The 25,951-nt window shown below is 48.9% G+C and overlaps 1 protein-coding gene across 1 annotated transcript in view; it reads left to right on the forward strand.

The window, feature by feature from the left end:
- The window catches only part of LOC121543383 (plexin-A4), a 392,722-nt gene that overhangs the window by 345,107 nt on the left and 21,664 nt on the right, over positions 1-25,951 (forward strand). The window contains exons 23-27 of the mRNA XM_041853207.2: positions 7,127-7,193; positions 8,567-8,713; positions 10,227-10,386; positions 14,075-14,178; positions 24,002-24,101. Of these exons, the coding sequence (XP_041709141.1) occupies positions 7,127-7,193; positions 8,567-8,713; positions 10,227-10,386; positions 14,075-14,178; positions 24,002-24,101 (578 nt within the window). The remainder of the gene's footprint in view (positions 1-7,126; positions 7,194-8,566; positions 8,714-10,226; positions 10,387-14,074; positions 14,179-24,001; positions 24,102-25,951) is intronic.

Raw genomic sequence — 25,951 nt, forward strand, 5'->3', positions numbered from 1 at the left:
AAGTTGGGATAGGGGGACGTACTTGCCCCAGAGGAGGGTAGAGTGAAAAATGTTATCACTGAGAATCCTGTCCTTTAACATCTTATTGATTTTAAAAGCTTATCTATCACAATCAACAAAGCCCTAGGACGATATGATATACAGAACCCTCATTAATGATCTATGGTGTCAAAACTTTGTAAGCCACATCTCTTGTTTCAGCACCCATGCCTCAAACTAAATAATGGTTCAGTTTATCATGCATTTATGATCAGTGTGATGCCAGATGCCAGTAAAGAAATGTATTTGGGATGAGTGGGAGAGCTGTGAAGATCCATCGAGCGTTAAGCCTCCCTTTTATAGAGCATGGCTCTGCACGACATAATAATGCATCCCCCCGCATCTGCCATCCAGTAATTCTCTGGTTCCCATCTCATGTGCAGAGGCAAAACGACTGCTCTGTAATCAGGAGGAACTAAGTACTGACAAGTTGACTCGGTTTCAGATACATTTTTATACCCACTGCCCCTCTGACTGGGTGCCAAGCGGGCACACTTCTTCATGCCAACATGCGATATCACAGAGCATTACAGCCATGTTAATGTATTAGTAACGTTGCTGATACATTCTAGAGATGTGGCAGTCAAGAGGAGGTTGAGGGGAGGTTGTTGGACCGTTGTGGGCATGTTAGGTGCCAGCTGTGGTGTAACGGCCCGGTGCAGCAGCCCTTCATCCCATCTTGCCTATAGGCAGGGCTTGGCTAAAGGACGGCATGAGGACTCCCTATAGGCAGGGCTTGGCTAAAGGACGGCATGAGGACTCCCTATAGGCAGGGCTTGGCTAAAGGACGGTATGAGGACTCCCTATAGGCAGGGCTTGGCTAAAGGACGGCATGAGGACTCCCTATAGGCAGGGCTTGGATAGAGGACGGCATGAGGACTCCCTATAGGCAGGGCTTGGCTAGAGGACGGCATGAGGACTCCCTATAGGCAGGGCTTGGCTAGAGGACGGCATGAGGACTCCCTATAGGCAGGGCTTGGCTAAAGGACGGCATGAGGACTCCCTATAGGCAGGGCTTGGCTAAAGGACGGCATGCGGACTCCCTATAGGCAGGGCTTGGATAGAGGACGGCATGAGAACTCCCTATAGGCAGGGCTTGGCTAGAGGACGGCATGAGGACTCCCTATAGGCAGGGCTTGGATAGAGGACGGCATGAGGACTCCCTATAGGCAGGGCTTGGATAGAGGACGGCATGAGGACTCCCTATAGGCATGGCTTGGATAGAGGATGGCATGAGGACTCCCTATAGGCAGGGCTTGGCTAGAGGACGGCATGAGGACTCCCTATAGGCAGGGCTTGGCTAGAGGACGGCATGAGGACTCCCTATAGGCAGGGCTTGGCTAGAGGACGGCATGAGGACTCCCCTATAGGCAGGGCTTGGCTAGAGGACGGCATGAGGACTCCCTATAGGCAGGGCTTGGCTAGAGGACGGCATGAGGACTCCCTATAGGCAGGGCTTGGCTAGAGGACGGCATGAGGACTCCCTATAGGCAGGGCTTGGCTAGAGGACGGCATGAGGACTCCCTATAGGCAGGGCTTGGCTAGAGGACGGCATGAGGACTCCCTATAGGCAGGGCTTGGCTAGAGGACGGCATGAGGACTCCCTATAGGCAGGGCTTGGATAGAGGACGGCATGAGGACTCCCTATAGGCAGGGCTTGGCTAAAGGGACGGCATGAGGACTCCCTATAGGCAGGGCTTGGCTAGAGGACGGCATGAGGACTCCCTATAGGCAGGGCTTGGCTAAAGGACGGCATGAGGACTCCCTATAGGCAGGGCTTGGCTAAAGGACGGCATGAGGACTCCCTATAGGCAGGGCTTGGCTAGAGGACGGCATGAGGACTCCCTATAAGGCAGGGCTTGGCTAAAGGACGGCATGAGGACTCCCTATAGGCAGGGCTTGGCTAGAGGACGGCATGAGGACTCCCTATAGGCAGGGCTTGGCTAGAGGACGGCATGAGGACTCCCTATAGGCAGGGCTTGGCTAAAGGACGGCATGAGGACTCCCTATAGGCAGGGCTTGGCTAAGGGACGGCATGAGGACTCCCTATAGGCAGGGCTTGGCTAGAGGACGGCATGAGGACTCCCTATAGGCAGGGCTTGGCTAGAGGACGGCATGAGGACTCCCTATAGGCAGGGCTTGGCTAGAGGGACGGCATGAGGACTCCCTATAGGCAGGGCTTGGCTAGAGGACGGCATGAGGACTCCCCTATAGGCAGGGCTTGGCTAAAGGACGGCATGAGGACTCCCTATAGGCAGGGCTTGGCTAGAGGACGGCATGAGGACTCCCTATAGGCAGGGCTTGGCTAAAGGACGGCATGAGGACTCCCTATAGGCAGGGCTTGGCTAGAGGACGGCATGAGGACTCCCTATAGGCAGGGCTTGGCTAGAGGACGGCATGAGGACTCCCTATAGGCAGGGCTTGGCTAGAGGACGGCATGAGGACTCCCTATAGGCAGGGCTTGGCTAGAGGACGGCATGAGGACTCCCTATAGGCAGGGCTTGGCTAGAGGACGGCATGAGGACTCCCTATAGGCAGGGCTTGGATAGAGGACGGCATGAGGACTCCCTATAGGCAGGGCTTGGCTAGAGGACGGCATGAGGACTCCCTATAGGCAGGGCTTGGATAGAGGACGGCATGAGGACTCCCTATAGGCAGGGCTTGGCTAGAGGACGGCATGAGGACTCCCTATAGGCAGGGCTTGGATAGAGGACAGCATGAGGACTCCCTATAGGCAGGGCTTGGATAGAGGACGGCATGAGGACTCCCTATAGGCAGGGCTTGGCTAGAGGACGGCATGAGGACTCCCTATAGGCAGGGCTTGGCTAGAGGACGGCATGAGGACTCCCTATAGGCAGGGCTTGGCTAGAGGACGGCATGAGGACTCCCATAGGCAGGGCTTGGCTAGAGGACGGCATGAGGACTCCCTATAGGCAGGGCTTGGCTAGAGGACGGCATGAGGACTCCATAGGCAGGGCTTGGCTAGAGGACGGCATGAGGACTCCCTATAGGCAGGGCTTGGCTAAAGGACGGCATGCGGACTCCCTATAGGCAGGGCTTGGATAGAGGACGGCATGAGAACTCCCTATAGGCAGGGCTTGGCTAGAGGACGGCATGAGGACTCCCTATAGGCAGGGCTTGGATAGAGGACGGCATGAGGACTCCCTATAGGCAGGGCTTGGATAGAGGACGGCATGAGGACTCCCTATAGGCAGGGCTTGGATAGAGGATGGCATGAGGACTCCCTATAGGCAGGGCTTGGCTAGAGGACGGCATGAGGACTCCCTATAGGCAGGGCTTGGCTAGAGGACGGCATGAGGACTCCCTATAGGCAGGGCTTGGCTAGAGGACGGCATGAGGACTCCCTATAGGCAGGGCTTGGCTAGAGGACGGCATGAGGACTCCCTATAGGCAGGGCTTGGCTAGAGGACGGCATGAGGACTCCCTATAGGCAGGGCTTGGCTAGAGGGACGGCATGAGGACTCCCTATAGGCAGGGCTTGGCTAGAGGACGGCATGAGGACTCCCTATAGGCAGGGCTTGGCTAGAGGACGGCATGAGGACTCCCTATAGGCAGGGCTTGGCTAGAGGACGGCATGAGGACTCCCTATAGGCAGGGCTTGGCTAGAGGACGGCATGAGGACTCCCTATAGGCAGGGCTTGGCTAAGGGACGGCATGAGGACTCCCTATAGGCAGGGCTTGGCTAAAGGACGGCATGAGGACTCCCTATAGGCAGGGCTTGGCTAAAGGACGGCATGAGGACTCCCTATAGGCAGGGCTTGGCTAAAGGACGGCATGAGGACTCCCTATAGGCAGGGCTTGGCTAGAGGACGGCATGAGGACTCCCTATAAGGCAGGGCTTGGCTAAAGGACGGCATGAGGACTCCCTATAGGCAGGGCTTGGCTAGAGGACGGCATGAGGACTCCCTATAGGCAGGGCTTGGCTAGAGGACGGCATGAGGACTCCCTATAGGCAGGGCTTGGCTAAAGGACGGCATGAGGACTCCCTATAGGCAGGGCTTGGCTAAGGACGGCATGAGGACTCCCTATAGGCAGGGCTTGGCTAGAGGACGGCATGAGGACTCCCTATAGGCAGGGCTTGGCTAGAGGACGGCATGAGGACTCCCTATAGGCAGGGCTTGGCTAAAGGACGGCATGAGGACTCCCTATAGGCAGGGCTTGGCTAGAGGACGGCATGAGGACTCCCTATAGGCAGGGCTTGGCTAAAGGACGGCATGAGGACTCCCTATAGGCAGGGCTTGGCTAGAGGACGGCATGAGGACTCCCTATAGGCAGGGCTTGGCTAAAGGACGGCATGAGGACTCCCTATAGGCAGGGCTTGGCTAGAGGACGGCATGAGGACTCCCTATAGGCAGGGCTTGGCTAGAGGGACGGCATGAGGACTCCCTATAGGCAGGGCTTGGCTAGAGGACGGCATGAGGACTCCCTATAGGCAGGGCTTGGCTAGAGGACGGCATGAGGACTCCCTATAGGCAGGGCTTGGCTAGAGGACGGCATGAGGACTCCCTATAGGCAGGGCTTGGATAGAGGACGGCATGAGGACTCCCTATAGGCAGGGCTTGGCTAGAGGACGGCATGAGGACTCCCTATAGGCAGGGCTTGGATAGAGGACGGCATGAGGACTCCCTATTGGCAGGGCTTGGATAGAGGACGGCATGAGGACTCCCTATAGGAAGGGCTTGGCTAGAGGACGGCATGAGGACTCCCTATAGGCAGGGCTTGGATAGAGGACGGCATGAGGACTCCTATAGGCAGGGCTTGGCTAGAAGGACGGCATGAGGACTCCCTATAGGCAGGGCTTGGATAGAGGACGGCATGAGGACTCCCTATAGGCAGGGCTTGGCTAGAGGACGGCATGAGGACTCCCTATAGGCAGGGCTTGGATAGAGGACGGCATGAGGACTCCCTATAGGCAGGGCTTGGATAGAGGACGGCATGAGGACTCCCTATAGGCAGGGCTTGGCTAGAGGACGGCATGAGGACTCCCTATAGGCAGGGCTTGGCTAGAGGACGGCATGAGGACTCCCTATAGGCAGGGCTTGGCTAGAGGACGGCATGAGGACTCCCTATAGGCAGGGCTTGGATAGAGGACGGCATGAGGACTCCCTATAGGCAGGGCTTGGCTAGAGGACGGCATGAGGACTCCCTATAGGCAGGGCTTGGATAGAGGACGGCATGAGGACTCCCTATAGGCAGGGCTTGGATAGAGGACGGCATGAGGACTCCCTATAGGCAGGGCTTGGATAGAGGACGGCATGAGGACTCCCTATAGGCAGGGCTTGGATAGAGGACGGCATGAGGACTCCCTATAGGCAGGGCTTGGATAGAGGACGGCATGAGGACTCCCCTATAGGCAGGGCTTGGATAGAGGACGGCATGAGGACTCCCTATAGGCAGGGCTTGGATAGAGGACGGCATGAGGACTCCCTATAGGCAGGGCTTGGATAGAGGACGGCATGAGGACTCCCTATAGGCAGGGCTTACCTAGAGGACGGCATGAGGACTCCCTATAGGCAGGGCTTGGATAGAGGACGGCATGAGGACTCCCTATAGCCAGGGCTTGGATAGAGGACGGCATGAGGACTCCCTATAGGCAGGGCTTGGATAGAGGACGGCATGCAGACTCCCTGTGGGGCCGAGCCAAAACAGATTATTCCTGGAGGGCCTGGTTTATATTGCCAAAAACACACACAGTTACACAGTTACACACACACCTTTCTGAACACATTATTTTAGAACACACACTAAAGAACATAAACAGAATGTGTGTTGTGAGCAATAAGAGGAGGAAAGGAGGGAGCTGGAAGAGGAGATAAAGACTCAGCCAAGTCATTCTGTTATTCTTCCCTCCCTCCATCTCCACCTCTCCCTTTTACACTCTCTTTTCATCCCTTTGATTGATGTCCTGAATTTGTCAACATGGAGACCATTTGGAAGTGTGTATGATTACAAAGAAGGGGACAGGGTCTGAGGGGAGAGGAGGGAGAGAGAATGAAGGAGTGGAGGGGAGGAATAGAGCGAGGGACACATGAAAGGAAAGATGAAACGTGACCTCCCTGACCCCTGGAGCCGAGGACTCTCTCGGCTACCGCGCCGGCATAAAAGTGCGGGTGCAAGCAGAGCAGGAAGTTAATCCCATCCAGGTGTTGTGCCAATTCTGGTTGGCAGGGGGTGCCAGGCCCGGCCTATTGGCACAGCGGGCACAAGCCTCCGTCTCTCAATGCGATGGTCCTCCTAAGAGGGGCCAGGGGGGCTCTGAGAGGAGGGGCTGCAGGTGGCAACCGAACGACAGGGGGGGACAAGGAGGGGCGCGCACACACACACAATGGCCTAATCCTGAAATATTGATGCATGTGGCCATGCCTCATTGAGGTGGTGGGGTGAGGAGGGGGGAGGAGGGGGGAGGAGAGGGGAGGAGGGGGGTTCTTGGCAGATTAGCCACCACACAGGAGCCAGAGACGTGTCAAAGGATATCCGATCCCCGCCTCTCGCCTTTCAGACCCCGCTGTTTGTTATTGTGCGTATGCATATTATCCATTCACACGGTATGGCCGCCTATGGCAGCCCAGTCAACGGTGCCCCGATTAGTCACGCCAGTGGAGCGCCCACCCCGGCACGAGAGACAGAACATAACAGAGAGAGAAAGAGAGCAGGGCGATGGATGTATGCATTCACTTTCTATTGTAACGTGATGTGCTGTGTCGTCCCAGACAGTGGGTGTGAATGGGCTGGGGAAGGAGGGGTTAATAATGAGCCCAGCATTATTACAGGCCCTTCTAATGATATCAATCCCATCGGGATCAAATAAAGGTTTTAATTGCTTTCTCTTGTATTAAGACCCCGGCGTAGATTAGGTGCCCTTGGCGTGCCTGAATATAAAAGGCATAGTCCGGAAGATTGGGGGCCTTTAGAAGTGAGAGACAAATGTTTGTGTAACAAAAGCCCCTATTCATTACTACAGTCATCGTTTTGTGGGGAATATTTGATGATCATATTGAATATTTATGATGGTGATATTATAGAGTTGTGAGGGATGGTGTGCTCATGGAATGTCTCTTTATTTCAGGACGGAGTCTGTGGCAGAGAAAATGCTGACTAATTGGTTCACCTTCCTGCTCCACAAGTTCTTAAAGGTAAATTCACTTTTAAATGTCTGCGTAGAGTTTACTCTTATACATTCTGCTTTGCTAACCCATTCATCTCCTCTAGCTTCATGTCTGTGAGAGTGTGTCATTTGGTAAAGTGTGTGTGTGTGTGTGTGTGTGTGTGTGTGTGTGTGTGTGTGTGTGTGTGTGTGTGTGTGTGTGTGTGTGTGTGTGTGTGTGTGTGTGTGTGTGTGTGTGTGTGTGTGTGTGTGTGTGTGTGTGTGTGTGTGTGTGTGTGTGTGTGTGTGTGTGTGTGTGTGTGTGTGTGTGTGTTTGTGTGGACATGTTTAACTATACTTGTGTTGTCCAGAAGTCCCCAGAAGAATAGTAAACGAACAAAAGTGTAACCAAATGGGGACATTTTGTTGGTCCCCACAAGGTCAAATGCTATTTCTAGGGGGTTTAGGGTCAAGGTTAGAATTAGTGTTAGGGTTAGGTTTAGGAGATAGGGTTAGTTTTAGGGTTAGGTTTAGGGTTAGGGTTAAGGTTATGTTTTCAGGTTAGGGTTAGGGTTAGGGTTAAGGTTAGGGTTAGGTTTAGGGAAAATAGGATTTTGAATGGGACTGAATTGTGTGTCCCCACAAGGTTAGTTGTACAAGACTGTGTGTGTGTGTGTGTGTGTGTGTGTGTGTGTGTGTGCATTACCCCTTCTCTGTCAATACTCCTTTCTCCCTCTATTCCATCTCTTGACTGTCCAGCAGTGTGTGTTTAGTTTTCCTTGCCCAGTTGTGCTTGTGGATTCTACTGTATCCATGTCAGAACCCCAGTCTCCTGTCAGGCATGTATGGGGCGGGGCGCCTGCTCTCTCTCTGAGACATGAGTGATGTCACCTCCCTCTGTTATAACTCCTCTAACACTCATCCCTCTCTCAGGCCAGAGGGGAGGAGTGGAGACACTGATGGATGACACATCTTCTCCTATTGATTAACGACAGGGTTTTTGGAAAGGGCTTTGGCAATTGGCCAATGTTAGCCTCTCTTTTGATCTATCATTCAAACTTCTCCAAACCCGAGTTCTCATCTCAGCAGTAGTTCTACTTCTGGCGTGGACCGTACTGTATAAATTGGCTTTTTTATGTGGCAAAGCTGTTGAGATTTTTCCTGGTCTGATCACATGGTCAGGAAGACTTCTGGGCCTTTAACTTACTTAACATATCTTCAACTTCTGGGCCTATAACTTACTTAACACATCTTCAACTTCTGGGTCTATAACTTCCTTAACACATCTTGAACTGTGTCCTAGACTTATTAACTAAATGCAAAACACAGAATGTTTGTTTTGTACTTACTTGAGTCACATAGAGCTTGACACAGACTGACACCAACCCCTCCCTCCCTCCCTCCCTCCCTCCATCTCTACAGGAGTGTGCGGGTGAGCCCCTCTTCTCCCTCTTCTGTGCCATCAAGCAGCAGATGGAGAAAGGTCCCATCGACTCAATCACTGGCGAGGCGCGCTACTCGCTCAGTGAGGATAAGCTCATCAGACAGCAAATCGACTACAAGACGCTGGTAAGGGGGGCAAGGGGCTGGGGTAGGAACTACATTTTGTGGGGTGAGGAGGGGAAGGAAGGGGTTATGGGCAGAAGGACCGTAAGACACTGTAACATCCCACCACCCGCCTCCTTTCACGCCTGACAGGAAGATGGCACACTGACCTCACTTTCTTTTGGAGACCAGAGCTGACAGAAGAGGGAAGAGACGGAGAATAGGGGGGAGGAGGCGAGGGGAAAGAGGGGAAGGAGGTGAGGAAGATGAGGGAAGAGATGAGGAAGAGGGGGGAGGAGGCGAGGGGAAGGAGGGAGGAGGCGAGGGGGAGGAGGGAGGAGGCAGGAAAGAGGGGGAGGAGGTGGGGGAAGAGGGAGAGGAGGTGAGGGGGGAGGAGGCATGGAAGAGGGGGAGGAGGTGAGGAAGAGGGGGAGGAGGTGAGGGAGAGGAGGCAGGGAAGGGGGGGAGGAGGTGAGGAAGAGGGGGAGGAGGCCAGGAAGAGGGGGAGTATGCAAGGAAGAGGGGGAGGAGATGAGGGGGAGGAGGTGAGGAAGAGGGGGAGGAGGTGAGGAAGAGGAGGAAGAGGTGAGGAAGAGGGGTAGAGTGTGCACTGTGCAGTGACATATTCATGCCTTGCGTTCTCTGAGTGGTTGTTTCCCAGTCTGCTGGTGTCTCTTTCTGTTCTATTCTGATCACCTTCATTCCTCTCCTCCACCACTGTGACCTGAGCTGACTGTCAGAGAGAAGATAATACACCCAGCCAGGCAGTTTGTTACTAGCTCCCCTCAATGTTTCTGTCGGACAAATATAACCATTCCCAGGAAGTACACAGTGTTTGCTCAGATAGCTTGGATAGATATTTCAGTTGGCCGTGAGATACAGTATCTCTGTCTCAATCAATCTAGAAGGATTGATGATGGAACGGCCCTTTTACAACATGTAATTATCTGCCCAACGATAGAAGTATAGAACTGTACTGGGAACAGCATAGGACCGTAAAGTATTTTATTTCCTCTTTCTTATGTAAATGGCCTCCTTCTTTCCCTTGGACCATGTAATTACATCTGGCGAGAGCCTCGATGGCGTCGATGATGATGATGATGATGATGGCTGATGTATTCACCGTGAATGATGATGACCGTGCGATGATAATAATTAGCTTGTTAACCGCTCATCGACTCAAGGTATCCATGCCGTGTCAGACTGCGCCCCCTGGGAGGCCAGTTTCTCTGAATACCCATTTCGATTACAGCAATTACAGGAAAGACTTTCACCAGACTTGACAGACACAGAATGGCCCCTTTCAAACCTGATATCCAACGACCACGCCATAGTTTAATCATAACCACAGAATGTGTCTCCCTCTCCAAACATAATTATCAACTTAGACACAGCATACCTGAATCCCTCATCAACTCTTGATATGGTTCTCCATTCAATAGAAAAAAGACCTGTCTCTGTTCCCTACAGGTGGTTAACTGTATTCCTATTGTAATAGCAGGCGTATAACTCCAAGACCTGTCTCTGTTCCCTACAGGTGGTGAACTGCATCCACCCAGACAATGAGAAGAGCCCTGAGATCCAGGTGAAGGTGTTGAACTGTGACACCATCAGCCAGGTGAAGGAAAAGATCCTGGACGCCATCTACAAGAACGTTCCCCACTCCCACAGACAGAAGGCCTCTGACATGGACCTAGGTAAGATCCCCTCTCATCATGACCTGCAGAAACATCACCAGGGTCACGTTCATTAGTGCACTCTGTAGCAAAATGTTTTGCAATGGAAACGAAAACATGCGTTTCTTATTGGAAATCTGTTCGGGACCGTTTTTTACAGTTTTGTGCCGAGTGAATTCAAGTCTGATCAGTCAATGAGCCCCCTTTTTCTACAGCAACCATATACGGGTACAAATTGAGAAAATGTTCCCTGGAGTTGAAAAGGTTAACAAGATTATTATTGCAAATATATATTGTATTTTCTGCTTTTAATTGACGAGCACCAAGTTAATTTTCCATTACGTGGACTGGTTTTTGGTTTTTCCTTTCAATTAAGCCCTAGACAAGCAGGTGAGGGTTACTAAATTGTTCCTTACTAAATTGTGACCTTAATTCGTCAATCAAGTACAAGGGAGGAGCAACAACCCGCAGACATTCGGCCCTCCGTGGAATGAGTTTGACACCTGTGCTTTACACCCATTAATTCCCAAGACTTATCCTTCAAATTACCGCAGTGTTCAGTGAGACTAAAGAGCAGCCTCCCTCCCTAGACCTCAGGAGAGTTGAGTCCAGCAGACCTCTCCACTCTGGCTCCTACGACTGGTGCTGTGTGATTGTTCTATTTCCTCCACAACTCCCCATCGATCCAGCCCTGTTGACCACATTCTGACTCACATGATTGATCAAGTAATCAATGGAGAGGCTCTCAGATCCCCAAACCTCCTCAATCTTTATTTTTCTTTCTGTGAAAAGATCGGCTTTCTTTTCTTTCTCTTCCTCTCTCTCTCTTTCTTCCTGTTCTCAGTAGACTGGGTTGTCATTTTCTTCACCAAGGTTATTTCCTAATGGTGTTATAAGACAACTAATTGTCTTTGTTTGTAGTCGTGAGGAGTGGTGAGCTGATCTGCTCCCATTACAATCCCATTCTGCTGGACGAAGACATGTCTCTCAGTCTCACAATACAACATCCTCACACTACATTTTCCGGCTGCGCGGCCTATCACGCCTAAATGTGTGTATGTTTTATTTCCTGATTGTATTCCGACAATTTCGGCAGGTCTTTCTTATAGCCGATGAGTGGTGTGCCTTTTTATGGATTCACATTCAGGATTGTGTGTGTGTGTGTGTGTGTGTGTGTGTGTGTGTGTATGTGTGTGCACATGTGAGGCCCTGTGTTTTCTTAGTAATAGTACATTTATAATGGCATATGGAGCTGTGATGGGGGAATGTCTCTCTGATAAGTGAAGAGATTGGTTTAGCTTTTTGGCGAGCGCTCCGGTGTGAAATTGTTTAATGGCGCCCACCGGGCAGTGTGTTGTGTTATTATTATAGGGAATTGGACATTTAGTCTGAGGGGGAGCTTCTCACTGCATGTCCTCACTGCAGTGGGACTACAAGAAGTAGTTTAGGAAGAAAGGGGTGAATATAAAAGACAATAGGTAGAAGGGTATTAAACAGAATGGAATGGTCCATTCCGGGGGAGAGGAAGCATCTCTGCATGATTCCACTAACAGATCAACGGGCCTCCCAAGTCCGGACAAACTCCTCCCCCAACCTCCTCCCCCATATTGACAATCCTCAGTTTCCATCTTGCAGGCTCTCCTGAAAACAAATTTGACAAGAGTTTTTCTGTCCCAGGTATTGTTTTTAATTCCCCATGCTGGGTCCCCATGAGGGAGGCACGATAGGAGGGGACAGCGTGAGAACCAAGCCAAGCAAGACCTGCGTTGTGTTTGTGTGTGGGGGTACCACAAAACTACCTCAATAACCTTCACTGCTTCCCCCTCTGCAGTATCACAACACTACCTCAATAACTTTCACTGCTACCCCCTCTGCAGTATCACAAAACGACCTCAATAACCTTCACTGCTTCCCCCTCTGCAATATCACAACACTACCTCAATAACTTTCACTGCTACCCCCTCTGCAGTATCACAATACTACCTCGATAACGTTCACCTTCACTGTAGGAGCTCCGATGTTCTGGAGTCCCTCCACTCCCCAAAGCCCTTATCTACTACACTGGGCTCCACACAGAGACAGACCTGGGAGGATTGGGAAATAGGGGCAATCTCATCTTACTCTGGTTTTCTCCAAGTTCATCCTTTCTTTCTTCTCCTTTTTTCCAATTCCCTCTCTCCTCATCCTTGGGTTTGTTTATGCTGGCCCAACTGGAGACTCCGTTTATTTGCATGTTGATAGAAAGATGTACAGTACAGAGAGAAAACAATAGGAGGCTTTGTGTTTCCTGGAGATTTCTGATGCCAAAGTTATTCTCCTCACCCCTCCTAGGACGTGTTTCATCATCCGCCCGGTGATTGCTGCTTTGTTAGTCTATTTGTGATTGGAATAGGAGATGACAGTGGCCGACGCCAGGCGGGAACAACACCGACACAGTGACACATACTTATATAAACTCAAATGCAGCAGACAAAATAATATCACCTCCTTGTTTGTTTTCCACAATATATATATATTTTTTATAATGTGAGGGAATACAGTGGTGGAGTTTCTCTAGAGTGGTGGGGGTGGCATATTTCGTATGTCTTTGGGGTGGCATATCTCTTGGAGGTGGTGTGTTGTTGTATCCCGAGTGGGTGCGGTGGTGTTGTTTCTCTTGGAGGGTGCGGTGGTTGGATTTCTCTTTAGGATGCTGTGGTGGGCTGAGGGTGCAATGGTGTGGTATCTCTAGCTGAGACTGAAAGTCCAGCAGAATTTGGTAGCAGTGGTGTGGTTTCTCTCGGAGGGTGCGGTGGTGTGGTTTCTCCTGCCCTAGCTAGTTCCCAGTAATGACAATAAGAGGCAGTTCAGCAGGGCGCTTAGCGCTGGTCAATGGTGGAGAGCACTCAGCGTGGGGGCCGGGGGCCCGCCACAGATGAAAGAGGAAGTAGGGACCTCAGCTAGCAGCGGTAATCACACCCATTGATCGAGAGGGCCCGGCGAAGGCTCCCGATCCGCTCTCTATCAAAGAGCAGAGTGGATGATTAATTTCCCTCCCTTTCTATTCCCTCTATCTCTTCTGGTCCTCTCTCTTGCTACTAAGACTTGTTCTCACACTTGTTCTACTTCTCGGTATCGCTACTTTGTAGCCTGGGAATCTTATGCTGGCCTCAAAGGAAGGATTCCAGGAACTCCAGATCTGTTTCACTGTAGCCCCTTGCCTTCTCTGTCCAGACAAACATGGCTCCTGAAGAACCGGTGTGTGTGTGACGCAGGTTGACGTTCACTGTCATGAATCTTGCCCTGGAGGCAGAACTGAGTGATTTTCACTAAACGGGCCAGCTAGAAAGTCAAAATTGGCTTTATCGTAAATATTCATAAAACTAAAATTTGCTTTTTGGTGTTAATTTAAGGTTAGGGTTAGGCATTAGGGTTAGCAGTGTGGTTAATGTTAGGGTTAGGTTTAAAATCAGATTTTAAGACTTTGTGGCTGCGCCAGTCAGTGACCACTCTACAGAGCTGCCTCCAGGGCAAGATTCATTACAATAAATGCCAACCTGAGTGTGTGACATCAATCAAGTGTCCAAAAAGAGAGCGTGACATCGATTCTCTATGTGATAGTGATCACTGCATCTAGAGGAAAAGGTCATTCTGTGCAGGCTGGATATACAGTAAATCTGTCTTTCTCCCTATAGTGACTTAACCCATTTGTACCTTTGTCCACTCACAGAGTGGCGCCAGGGCAGAGGTCAGCGTACGATCCTGATGGACGAAGACCTCTCCACCAAGATCGAGAGTGACTGGAAGAGACTCAACATGCTTACTCACTACCAGGTACATGCATCAATATCAAGAACACACATATCTACATTCTGACTTACTACCAGGTACATGCATCACTATCTAGAACATACATATCTACATTCTGACTTACTACCAGGTACATGCATCACTATCTAGAACATACATATCTATACTACCAGGTACATGCATCACTATCTAGAACACACATATCTATACTACAAGAAACATGCATCACTATCTAAAACAGACATATCTATACTACTAGATACATGCATCACTATCTAGAACACAAATATCTATACTACAAGATACATGCATATCTACAGGTGGAGTCATACCCAAGTTCACTCAGGACGGAGAGGGTACACCCTAGAAGTATAATTAATTGTATTTCTATAGGGTACACTGATTTATAGGGGAGAGGATTGAAAATAACTCCCAATACGCTGTACAGAAGGGACTGGTCATTTGCTAGCATACCAACAAAGTCTGTTTGAGACAAGCAAAATGGATGAATGGAATTAACTGTAGTTTGTTTTCCCCTCCAGTGTGTATTTGCAATATCCAAACTAAACTATTCCCTCTCATAGTGTATAGTACAGCGTGGTGCATCATGTTTCCATGTAAATATTATGCTGTATAGTACAGTGTGGTGCATCATGTTTCCATGTAAAGATTATGCTGCATAGTGTTCAGTTTGAGGTAAACCCATGGTCCAGATTAGGCTCTAATCATTAGAGTATCCACTTCAAGGTAAATACATGTTTGAGATGATTGACTTCCAGGTACTACCATAATGTAGACGGTACACTAGATACATTCATATTGCACACCCACACACAGGTAAACTCACTCCACTCAAGTGTCATTCCATTTCGGGGTAAACTTTTGCAGCTAATCAGCCAGTCAAAATGCTGGCCCAACCTCATAAATGTTTCATCAAATAGATTAACCTGTAAAGGCCTCTTTGCAAAACACACACACACACACACACACACACACACCACTCACGGCTCTTTCTCATATAGACCTCCTGATCTCATCAGACAGAGCCGGAGGGAGATTTGTGTTTTGAGTTTACCGCCTGCCTCACCATATCTCCCTCTCTTCACCTCCCTCTCCTCCCACCTCCCTCGCTTCTCCAGCCTTCTGAGTTCAGGAGTCATCAGACGCTCTCTTTTGTTGTTTCTGTTTACAAATGCCGCCGTTCGACAGACAGACAACACCTTCACCCACTACCACATTGATTTCCTCCCAAACACTGAAGGAAACAGAAACTCATTAAAAATCGGACTTTGATTAGAACTCCGCAAGTCAGAGTTGACAGGAGGAAAGCGCCTAAACTAATATAACAAGAGTAAAAGTATGAAAGAGACTAGAGAGGCTTCACAAGATGTCTACGTACACAACCTGACAGTATTGCACACATATTGTATTCAATCATGTTGGTTTATGTTGTTGATGTGTAGGACTGATGATGCCGTCGGATCAGTCAGGCAGAATGTTTTTCAGAGTTGTGTATCAGTCCGTTTCAATAATGTCTGATGGCCGCAGACAAAGGGAACAGGAAGAAGAAGGAGAATCCTGTTTTAGCCGGCTTAAAAAGCCTATGTGAAGCTATTGAATGAACACAAACATTATTTTACACTTCTAAAGACTACAGAATTCACCCCCCTTGGCATTTTTCCTATTTTGTTGCCTTACAACCTGGAATTAAAATGGATTTTGGGGGGGGGTTGTATCATTTGATTTACACAACATGCCTCCCACTTTGTGAAACAAACAAGAAATAAGACACAAAAACAGAAAACTTGAGCGTGCATAACTATTCACCCCCAAAGTCAATACTTTGTAGAGCCACCTTTTGCAGCAATTACAGCTGCAAGTCTCTTGGGGTATGTCTCTATAAGCTTGGCACATCTAGCCACTGGGATTTTTGCCCATTCTTCAAGGCAAAGCTGCTCCAGCTCCTTCAAGTTGGATGGGTTCCGCTGGTATACAGCAATCTTTAAGTCATACCACAGATTCTCAATTGGATTGAGGTCTGGGCTTTGACTAGGCCATTCCAAGACATTTAAATGTTTCCCCTTAAACCACTCGAGTGTTGCTTTAGCAGTATGCTTAGGGTCATTGTCCTGCTGGAAGGTGAACCTCTGTCCCAGTCTCAAATCTCTGTAGGACTGAAACAGGTTTCCCTCAAGAATTTCCCTGTATTTAGCGCCATCCATCATTCTTTCAATTCTGACCAGTTTCCCAGTCTCTGCCGATGAAAAACATTCCCACAGCATGATGCTGCCACCACCATGCTTCACTGTGGGGATGGTGTTCTCGGGGTGATGAGAGGTGTTGGGTTTGCGCCAGACATAGCGTTTTCCTTGATGGCCAAAAAGCTCAATTTTAGTCTTATCTGACCAGAGTACCTTCTTCCATATGTTTGGGGAGTCTCCCACATACCTTTTGGTGAACAACAAATGTGTTTGCTTAATTTATTATTTAAGCAATGGCTTTTTTCTGGCCACTCTTCCGTAAAGCCCAGCTCTGTGGAGTGTATGGCTTAAAGTTGTCCTATGGACAGATACTCCAATCTCCGCTGTGGAGCTTTGCAGCTCCTTCAGGGTTATCTTTGGTCTCTCTGATTAATGCCCTCATTGCCTGGTCCGTGAGTTTTGGTGGGTGGCCCTCTCTTGGCAGGTTTGTTGTGGTGCCATATCCTTTCCATTTTTTAATAATGGATTTAATGGTTCAAAGTTTTGGATATTTTTTTATAACCCAACCCTGATCTGTACTTCTCCACAACTTTGTCCCTGACCTGTTTGGAGAGCTCCTTGGTCTTCATGGTGCTGCTTACTTGGTGGTGCCCCTTGCTTTGTGGTGTTGCAGACTCTGGGGCCATTCAGAACAGGTGTACAGTTGAAGTCAGAAGTTTACATACCCTTAGGTTGGAGTCATTAAAACTCGTTTTTCAACCACTCCACAAATATCTTGTTAACAAACTATAGTTTTGGCAAATCTGTTAGGACATCTACTTTGTGCATGACACAAGTAATTTTTCCAACAATTGTTTACAGACAGATTATATCACTTATAATTCACTGTATCACAATTCCAGTGGGTCAGAAGTTTACATACACTAAGTTGACTGTGCCTTTAAACAGCGTGGAAAATTCCAGAAAATGATGTCATGGCTTTAGAAGCTTCTGATAGGCTAATTGACATCATTTGAGTCAATTGGAGGTGTACCTGTGGATGTATTTCAAGGCCTACCTTCAAACTCAGTGCCTCTTTGCTTGACATCATGGGAAAATCAAAAGAAATCAGCAAAGACCTCAGAAAAACAATTGTAGACCTCCACAAGTCTGGTTCATCCTTGGGGGCAATTTCCAAACGCCTGAAGGTACCACGTTCATCTGTAACAAACAATAGTACGCAAGTATAAACACCATGGAACCACGCAGCCGTCATATCGCTCAGGAAGGAGACTCGTTCTGTCTCCTAGAGATGAACGTACTTTGGTGCGAAAAGTGCAAATCAATCCCAGAACAACAGCAAAGGACCTTGTGAAGATGCTGGAGGAAACAGGTACAAAAGTATCTATATCCACAGTAAAACTAGTCCTATATCGACATAACCTGAAAGGCCGCTCAGCAAGGAAGAAGCCACTGCTCCAAAACCGCCATAAAAAAGCCAGACTACGGTTTGCAACTGCACATGGGGACAAAGATCATACTTTTTGGAGAAATGTCCTCTGGTCTGATTAAACAAAAATAGAACTGTTTGGCCATAATGACCATCGTTATGTTTGGAGGAAAAAGGGGGTTGCTTGCAAGCCGAAGAACACCATTCCAACCGTTAAACACGGGGGTGGCAGCATCATGCTGTGGGGGTGCTTTGCTGCAGGAGGGACTGGTGCACTTCACAAAATAGATGGCATCATGAGGAAGGAGAATTATGTGGATATAATGAAGCAACATCTCAAGACATCAGTCAGGAAGTTAAAGCGTCGCAAATGGGTCTTCCAAATGGACAATGACCCCAAGCATACTTCCAAAGTTGTGGCAAAATGGCTTAAGGATAACAAAGTCAAGGTATTGGAGTGGCCATCACAAAGCCCTGACCTCAATCCTATAGAAAATGTGTGGGCAGAACTGAAAAAGCGTGTGTGAGCAAGGAGGCCTACAAACCTGACTCAGTTACACCAGCTCTGTCAGGAGGAATGGGCCAAAATTCACCCAACTTATTGTGGGAAGCTACCCGAAACGTTTGACCCAAGTTAAACAATTTAAAGGCAATGCTACCAAATACTAATTGAGTGTATGTAAACTTCTGACCCACTGGGAATGTGATGAAAGAAATAAAAGCTGAAATAAATAATTCTCTCTACTATTATTCTGACATTTCACATTCTTAAAATAAAGTGGTGATCCTAACTGACCAAAGACAGGGGATTTTTACTAGGATTAAATGTCAGGAATTGTGAAAAACTGAGTTTAAATGTATTTGGCTAAGGTGTATGTAGACTTCCGACTTCAACTGTGACTTCTGAAGGTAATTGGTTGCACCAGATCTTATTTAGGGGCTTCATGGCAAAGGGGGTGAATACATACGCACGCACCACTTTTCTATTATTAATTTTTTAGAATTTTTTGAAAGAAGTTATTTTTTTAATTTCACTTCACCAATTTGGACTATTTTGTGTATGTCCATTACATGAAATCCAAATAAAAATCAATTTAAATGACAGGTTGTAATGCAACAAAATAGGAAAAACGCCAAGGGGGATGAATACTTTTGCAAGGCACTGTATGTTGATGTTGTGAGTGAAAGAGCAAGTAGGTTTTAGATCTCAAAACAGTAATTTCAGTAAAAACATAAATGGGTGTTGAGTTTGAAATCACCTAGAAAGGTAGAAAATAGATTTTGTGATTGTTATCTACAGTACAATCAGGGTTGCAAAATTCCGGTAACTTTCCCAAAATGTCCTGGTTTTCCAGAAATCCAGGTTGGAGGATTCCTAGATTCCCTCATAATTCCAAGAATCTTCCAACCAGGATTTCTGGGGAATTTGGGGAAATTTACCAGAATTTTGCATCACTAGATACAATGTTTTTTAGTGTTTGAATCTTCCCAATGGTATCAGCATTGTAGGATTACAGCTTTCATTCAGACAATATAATATCATAGTATAGTATAGAAAACATCTTGACTTTCTAAGGAAAGCTAAATGTTCATTCAGAAGACGTGAACTCTGGATATTCTATTTCTATAACTATACCACACTCATTAGACGAACTGAAAATACCCTCCATACACCGTTCAGAAAACATTTGGAAAATGGCTTTTGTCTCACCCGAATATATCATTGCTCCTTTACCCCTGTAGAACCAGCAGTGATGATGATCAGTAGAGAGTCTATTGCTCCTATCCCCCTGTAGAACCAGCAGTGATGACTATCAGTAGAGAGACAATGGATTTTGTAGCATGACTTTCTCCCTCCTCTCCGCCTTATTGGCTCTGACCCCTGTGACCCCTGTATTAGACTGGGCCTGTCAGAGCACTTCCAGGTCATTACCGAGGAGCAGGGCCTGTCAGAGCACTTCCAGGTCGTTACCGAGGAGCAGGGCCTAGCTTCCAGGTCATTACCGAGGAGCAGGGCCTGTCAGAGCACTTCCAGGTCGTTACCGAGGAGCAGGGCCTAGCTTCCAGGTCATTACCGAGGAGCAGGGCCTGTCAGAGCACTTCCAGGTACCGAGGAGCAGGGCCTAGCTTCCAGGTCATTACCGTGGAGCAGGGCCTAGCTTCCAGGTCGTTACCGAGGAGCAGGGCCTAGCTTCCAGGTCATTACCGAGGAGCAGGGCCTGTCAGAGCACTTCCAGGTCGTTACCGAGGAGCAGGGCCTGACTGACTGGACACCCCAGGAGTAATCAGCCGAGGGAGGAGGGAGGGAAGGAGGGAGGGTAGGTGGAAATAGGAACGGAACGAGGCTTGCTTGTTCATTATGGTGTAAATAATGTGGACACCTAAGCCGGCAGCCCTCCAAATGAGCTTTTCGGGGATGTGGGGTCTGCCCCCCTGCGCGGCGCTTAAATTAAATGTCACGGCGGCGAGTGGGATGGCGTGGGTGCGGTGGTGGAGACAGCAAAGTAGAATGGATTAGGAGATGAGATAATGAAGACAGAAGTTAATTCAGTTTCCAGCTGGGGAGGGGAAGGAGGGGAAAGGAGGGGGAAGGTGCAGAGACTCCAACACTCAACGCCTGTTAGAGGGAGGAGGGAGGAGAGACGGATGGAAGGAGGAAAGGAGGGGAACTGGAAACATCCCACAGATTCACACTCATAGTCAGCCCACTCCAAAACCTTCCTCTCATTGTTTTACCAAAACAATATTAGATGACGCTATATTTTTATGATATATTACCTCGCGGCTATTATCTTCTGTCTACATCAGTCATTTGATTCACTTTTGGTCCAACAGGTCAGTTTATTTGACGTAGATTTTGTACAACACCATCGGTAGTGGAAGAGGTTACCCACTTATATAATATGAATGTCTTGGAGACCTAGTAAAACATTAATATCATTGATTACTGTCAACTTTGGTCAGACAGACTTCCCCTCTTGACAGCCTCCAGAAGTCCCACGTCTGTCTTGTTATAATGGTTATGATGTAATACAGATATATGGAATATAGAATGGGATCAAAGCACACTCTAAATGGAATTAGACTCTGCTAACTGTCATGCTAATCGGTTCTTATGAGTACAGCACAGACCCATTCACCCTCATAGACTCACTGACCCATTCACCCTCATAGACTCACAGACCCATTCACCCTCATAGACTCACAGACCCATTCACCCTCATAGACTCACAGACCCATTCACCCTCATAGACTCACAGACCCATTCACCCTCATAGACTCACAGACCAATTCACCCTCATAGACTCATAGACCCATTCACCCTCATAGACATAAAGGAACTATTCTAATTCTATTTCCATCTTCCGCCCTCCCCCCTACGTACAGTTAGCGTATAACCCATTCACTTTTGGTTGAAAGCAAAGTTTGTATGCCCTTTCTGCTAAAATAAAAGTTTGTATGCACTCACTGTACTGTAAGTCAGTTTGGATAAAAGCATCTGCTAAATAGCATATATTATTATTATAAATATTATATTATTTACTGTAGGGAGAATCACATTGTAGCCCCGAGCATAGCTCTGACATATGATCTGGCCATCCCAGGAGTTTAATGAGAGAAACAGTTTCTCTCCTCCCTCTCCACTTCTCCTCCTCTCCTCCTCTCCACCTCAACTCCTCTCCTCCTCTCCACCTCTCCACCTCTCCTCCTCTCCACCTCAACTCCTCTCCACCTCTCCACCTCTCCTCCTCTCCTCCTCTCCTCCTCTCCTCCTCTCCTCCTCTCCACCTCTCCTCCTCTCCACCTCAACTCATCTCCTCCTCTCCTCCTCTCTCTCCCTCTCCTCCTCTCCTCCTCTCCACCTTTTCTCTCCTCTTCCTAAACCACCCAGACCCACCTGTCATCTCACATCCCATCCCTCCTCTCCTCCTCTCCTCCTCTCCACCTTTTCTCTCCTCTTCCTAAACCACCCAGACCCACCCATCTCACATCCCATCCCACCTCTTCTCCTCTCCACCTCTCCTCCTCTCCTCTCCTCTCTCTCCTCCTCTCCTCCTCTCACTCCTCTTCTCCCTCTCCTCCTCTCCTCCTCTCCTCCTCCTCTCCACCTTTTCTCTCCTCTTCCTAAACCACCCAGACCCACCTGTCATCTCACATCCCATCCCTCCTTTCCTCCTCTCCTCCTCTCCTCCTCTCCACCTTTTCTCTCCTCTTCCTAAACCACCCAGACCCACCTGTCATCTCACATCCCATCCCTCCTTTCCTCCTCTCCTCCTCTCCTCCTCTCCACCTTTTCTCTCCTCTTCCTAAACCACCCAGACCCACCTGTCATCTCACATCCCATCCCACCTCTTCTCCTCTCCACCTCTCCTCCTCTCCTCCCTCTCCTCCTTTCCTCCTCTCCTCCTCTTCTCCCTCTCCTCCTCTCCTCCTCTCCTCCTCTCCACCTTTTCTCTCCTCTTCCTAAACCACCCAGACCCACCTGTCATCTCACATCCCATCCCACCTCTCCACCTCTCCTCCTCTCCTCCCTCTCCTCCTCTTCTCCCTCTCCTCCTCTCCTCCTCTCCTCCTCTCCACCTTTTCTCTCCTCTTCCTAAACCACCCAGACCCACCTGTCATCTCACATCCCATCCCTCCTCTCCTCCTCTCCACCTCTCCTCCTCTCCTCCTCTCCACCTTTTCTCTCCTCTTCCTAAACCACCCAGACCCACCCATCTCACATCCCATCCCTCCTCTCCTCCTCTCCACCTCTCCTCCTCTTCTCCCTCTCCTCCTCTCCTCCTCTCCTCCCCTTCTCCATCTCCTCCTCTCCACCTCTCCTCCTCTTCTCCCTCTCCTCCTCTCCACCTTTTCTCTCCTCTTCCTAAACCACACAGACCCACCCATCTCACATCCCCTCCCTCCTCTCCTCCTCTCCTCCTCTCCTCCTCTCCACCTTTTCTCTCCTCTTCCTAAACCACCCAGACCCACCCATCTCACATCCCATCCCTCTTCTCCTCCTCTCCACCTCTCCTCCTCTCCACCTCTCCTCCTCTCCTCCTCTCCACTTTTTCTCTCCTCTTCCTAAACCACCCAGACCCACCCATCTCACATCCCATCCCTCCTCTCCTCCTCTCCACCTCTCCTCCTCTCCTCCCTCTCCACCTCTCCACCTCTCCTCCTCTCCTCCTCTCCACCTTTTCTCTCCTCTTCCTAAACCACCCAGACCCACCCATCTCCCATCCCATCCCACCTCTCCTCTTCCCTCCCAATATTACATCCCCAAACCAAACACACACCATTATATTAACTAGTAAACATGTAGGATTAGTGCTAAGGGACCATGTTGTAGAGTTAGGGGGGTAGTTGGATCCCTGTGGAATCTCCCTGGTCTCTCCCATGGGTGTCCCCTGCCATGAAACAAACACATTATGCACCAGGAGTGGATTGGGGAGCGGGTGAAATAATGTTATAATGTAATAAAGCCACCCCCCAACACACACCCGAGACCCCTAGCCCTGCACCCCTATTCCCCATCCACACCCCTCCCACTCTATTAAAGAGATCACTTCTTCAATTAACCCTGCCTTAGCCGGGGGGGCTCGCTTGTGAAATTATGCAGAGTGTGTGTGTGTGTGTGTGTGTGTGTGTGTGTACATGGATCAGCCCCTTGTTGATGAGCAGGAGCCCATCTCTCTTTCTCTCTCTCACACACACACACACACACACACACACACACACACACATAAACACACTCGCCCCTCGCCCCAGAAGAGAGGTATTATTGAAATGGGAGGCTGAGACGTCCCATCTCACACATAGTGTTATACATCACCACCGTTCACTACCACTATCACTAATCATATGTGTATGGGCTGATTAGATCTCACAGGCTAATCAAAAAGGCTTCCTGAGCATCCAATCACAGCTGTTATAGATGAAGGAACAAACACATGATGACATGTGGATGGTGATTTGTATGGTGATCCAGGGTTTAGTGGCTGAGTGCCACATCTCTCTTCATTGGGGATTGTTATGTATTCAGAATGCACTTGGCAGAATCAGAATGCACTCATTGAGGATGGTGATTAGTCATTCTGCCCCCCTCTCTCTCTCTCTCTCTCTATGTCTCTCTCTCACCCTCTCTCTCTATATATATCTCTCTCTCCCTCTTTCCCTCCTCTCTCTCTTCTCTCTCTATCTCTCTCTTCTCTCTCTCTCTGTCTCTCTGCAGGTGCCTGATAACTCCGTGATGGCCCTGGTCCCCAAGCAGGTTACGGCCTACAACTCGGTCAACAACTCCACTGTGTCCAGAACCTCGGCCAGTAAATACGGTATGGATAACGTGACAATATGTGTTTTTTTTGTGTGTCTTTGCGTGTGTGTGTGTGTGTGTGTGTGTGTGTGTGTGTGTGTGTGTGTGTGTGTGTGTGTGTGTGTGTGTGTGTGTGTGAGTGTGTGTGTGTGTGTGTGTGTGTGTGTGTGTGTGTGTGTGTGTGTGTGTGTGTGTGTGTGTGTGTGTGGAGAGAGAGAGAGAGAGAGAGAGCCTTTCCAGATTTATCTCCTGGATAGAAGCGTCCTCCTGGAACTAAAACAATTATGCCACCCCCCCCCTCCATCTCCCAGCAGTCTGTGTGCCTGAGAGTTAAACAGGAAGAACCATGTCCTCATCGGAGTGGGATCCATAGTCTGAGTCAGCGCGCACACACACACTCTTTCTCTCTCTCTTTGTCACTCTCTCGCACGCATGCACACACACACTCTCATACACACACAAACACACATCAGCACACACATAGACGTTCACACCTAAACACACACTGTGTATTCCCTGTTGCGGATGCACAAGCTCCATTGCCAGGATTTTAATTGAAAAACGTGGCTAAACAGCACCTTCTCCCTCTAAACCTTCACCACAGAAACCAACACTGACTTCTTCTGCACACACTGTTCATCCCTCAAACTAACAGAGCTCCATATGTCACTAACAGATGTAAAGGCTCTGTTAACAATACCTGAACCCATAGTAAAGTCTTCCATACATTAGCCACTATTAACAACACCTGAACCCATAGTAAAGTCTTCCATACATTAGCCACTATTAACAACACCTGAACCCATAGTAACGTCTTCCATACATTAGCCAGTATGTGCTGTTAGACCATAGTAGGAGAAGAGGGCCAGAACTGAGCCCAGGAGACAGGATAACAAGATTAGAGCAGGGAATTTAACAGACCAACAAAGACAGAACAAAGGGAGCGAAGAGAAGAAAGAGTGTGTTTGCAGTTTGCACTTTACTCCCCTCTGGGACTGGAGACAGAAACTGTGTCCCAAATGGCACCCTACTCCCTATATCGTGCACTACTTTGAACCAGGGCCCCATAGGGAATGTGGTGAACTACATAGGGAATAGGGTGCCATTTGGGATGCAACCAGACAACGTCCCATCTAGCAATGACTGTGTTGGTCTGGCCCTGTGTTCTCTTGAACCCGAGAAGAAGCCATCAAATCAAACCCAGATCAAAGGCCGCGCCGCCCAGCCTCAAACACTCCAGACACATCAAATGACGGCTTTATTAGCCAGCTAGCACCTCATCTCCATACCCCATCTCACCGCCTCGCCTCCGTTCCTCGACTCAAATTAGACAGAAGAAAAAGGAGGGTGAGTGTGAAAGAAAAAGAGAGGGAACAGGATGAAAATAGAGATATAGAGATGGAGGCAGACAGAATGTCACACATCTCTTCACTTAGTTGGGGAATTGACTTCAAACAATGCCAGAGCCACTTGAGACAAGGGGGGGGGGTTGACTTTGAACTGGACTGATCACAATGCAGAAGCACTGAGGAGAGGAGAGACTGATTTTAATGGAGCCAAAGGAGAGAGGGAGAGGGAGGGGGAAAGTTAGTGAGGAAGGTGGTGAGAGTAAGAAATAAAGAGGGATGATGAAGAAGAGGGGGAAAGAGGGATGGAAGGAGAAGGAAGAAAGTGATTGAGTGAGATGAAGCGAGGAGGAAAGGGATAGAGAGAGAGAGAGAGAGAGAGAGAGAGAGAGCCAGCTTCCTTTCTTAATCAAAACTCCTGTGTGATAAGTCAGCATGGTAGTATTTCAGTAAGGACTGTGTGTGTGTGTGTGGAGCGCTCCTTCTAGGGACCCCTTCCACTCCACCGAACATGTCATCCGGC

This window comes from Coregonus clupeaformis, unplaced genomic scaffold (assembly GCF_020615455.1).
Source record: "Coregonus clupeaformis isolate EN_2021a unplaced genomic scaffold, ASM2061545v1 scaf0042, whole genome shotgun sequence".
Taxonomy (NCBI): domain Eukaryota; kingdom Metazoa; phylum Chordata; class Actinopteri; order Salmoniformes; family Salmonidae; genus Coregonus; species Coregonus clupeaformis.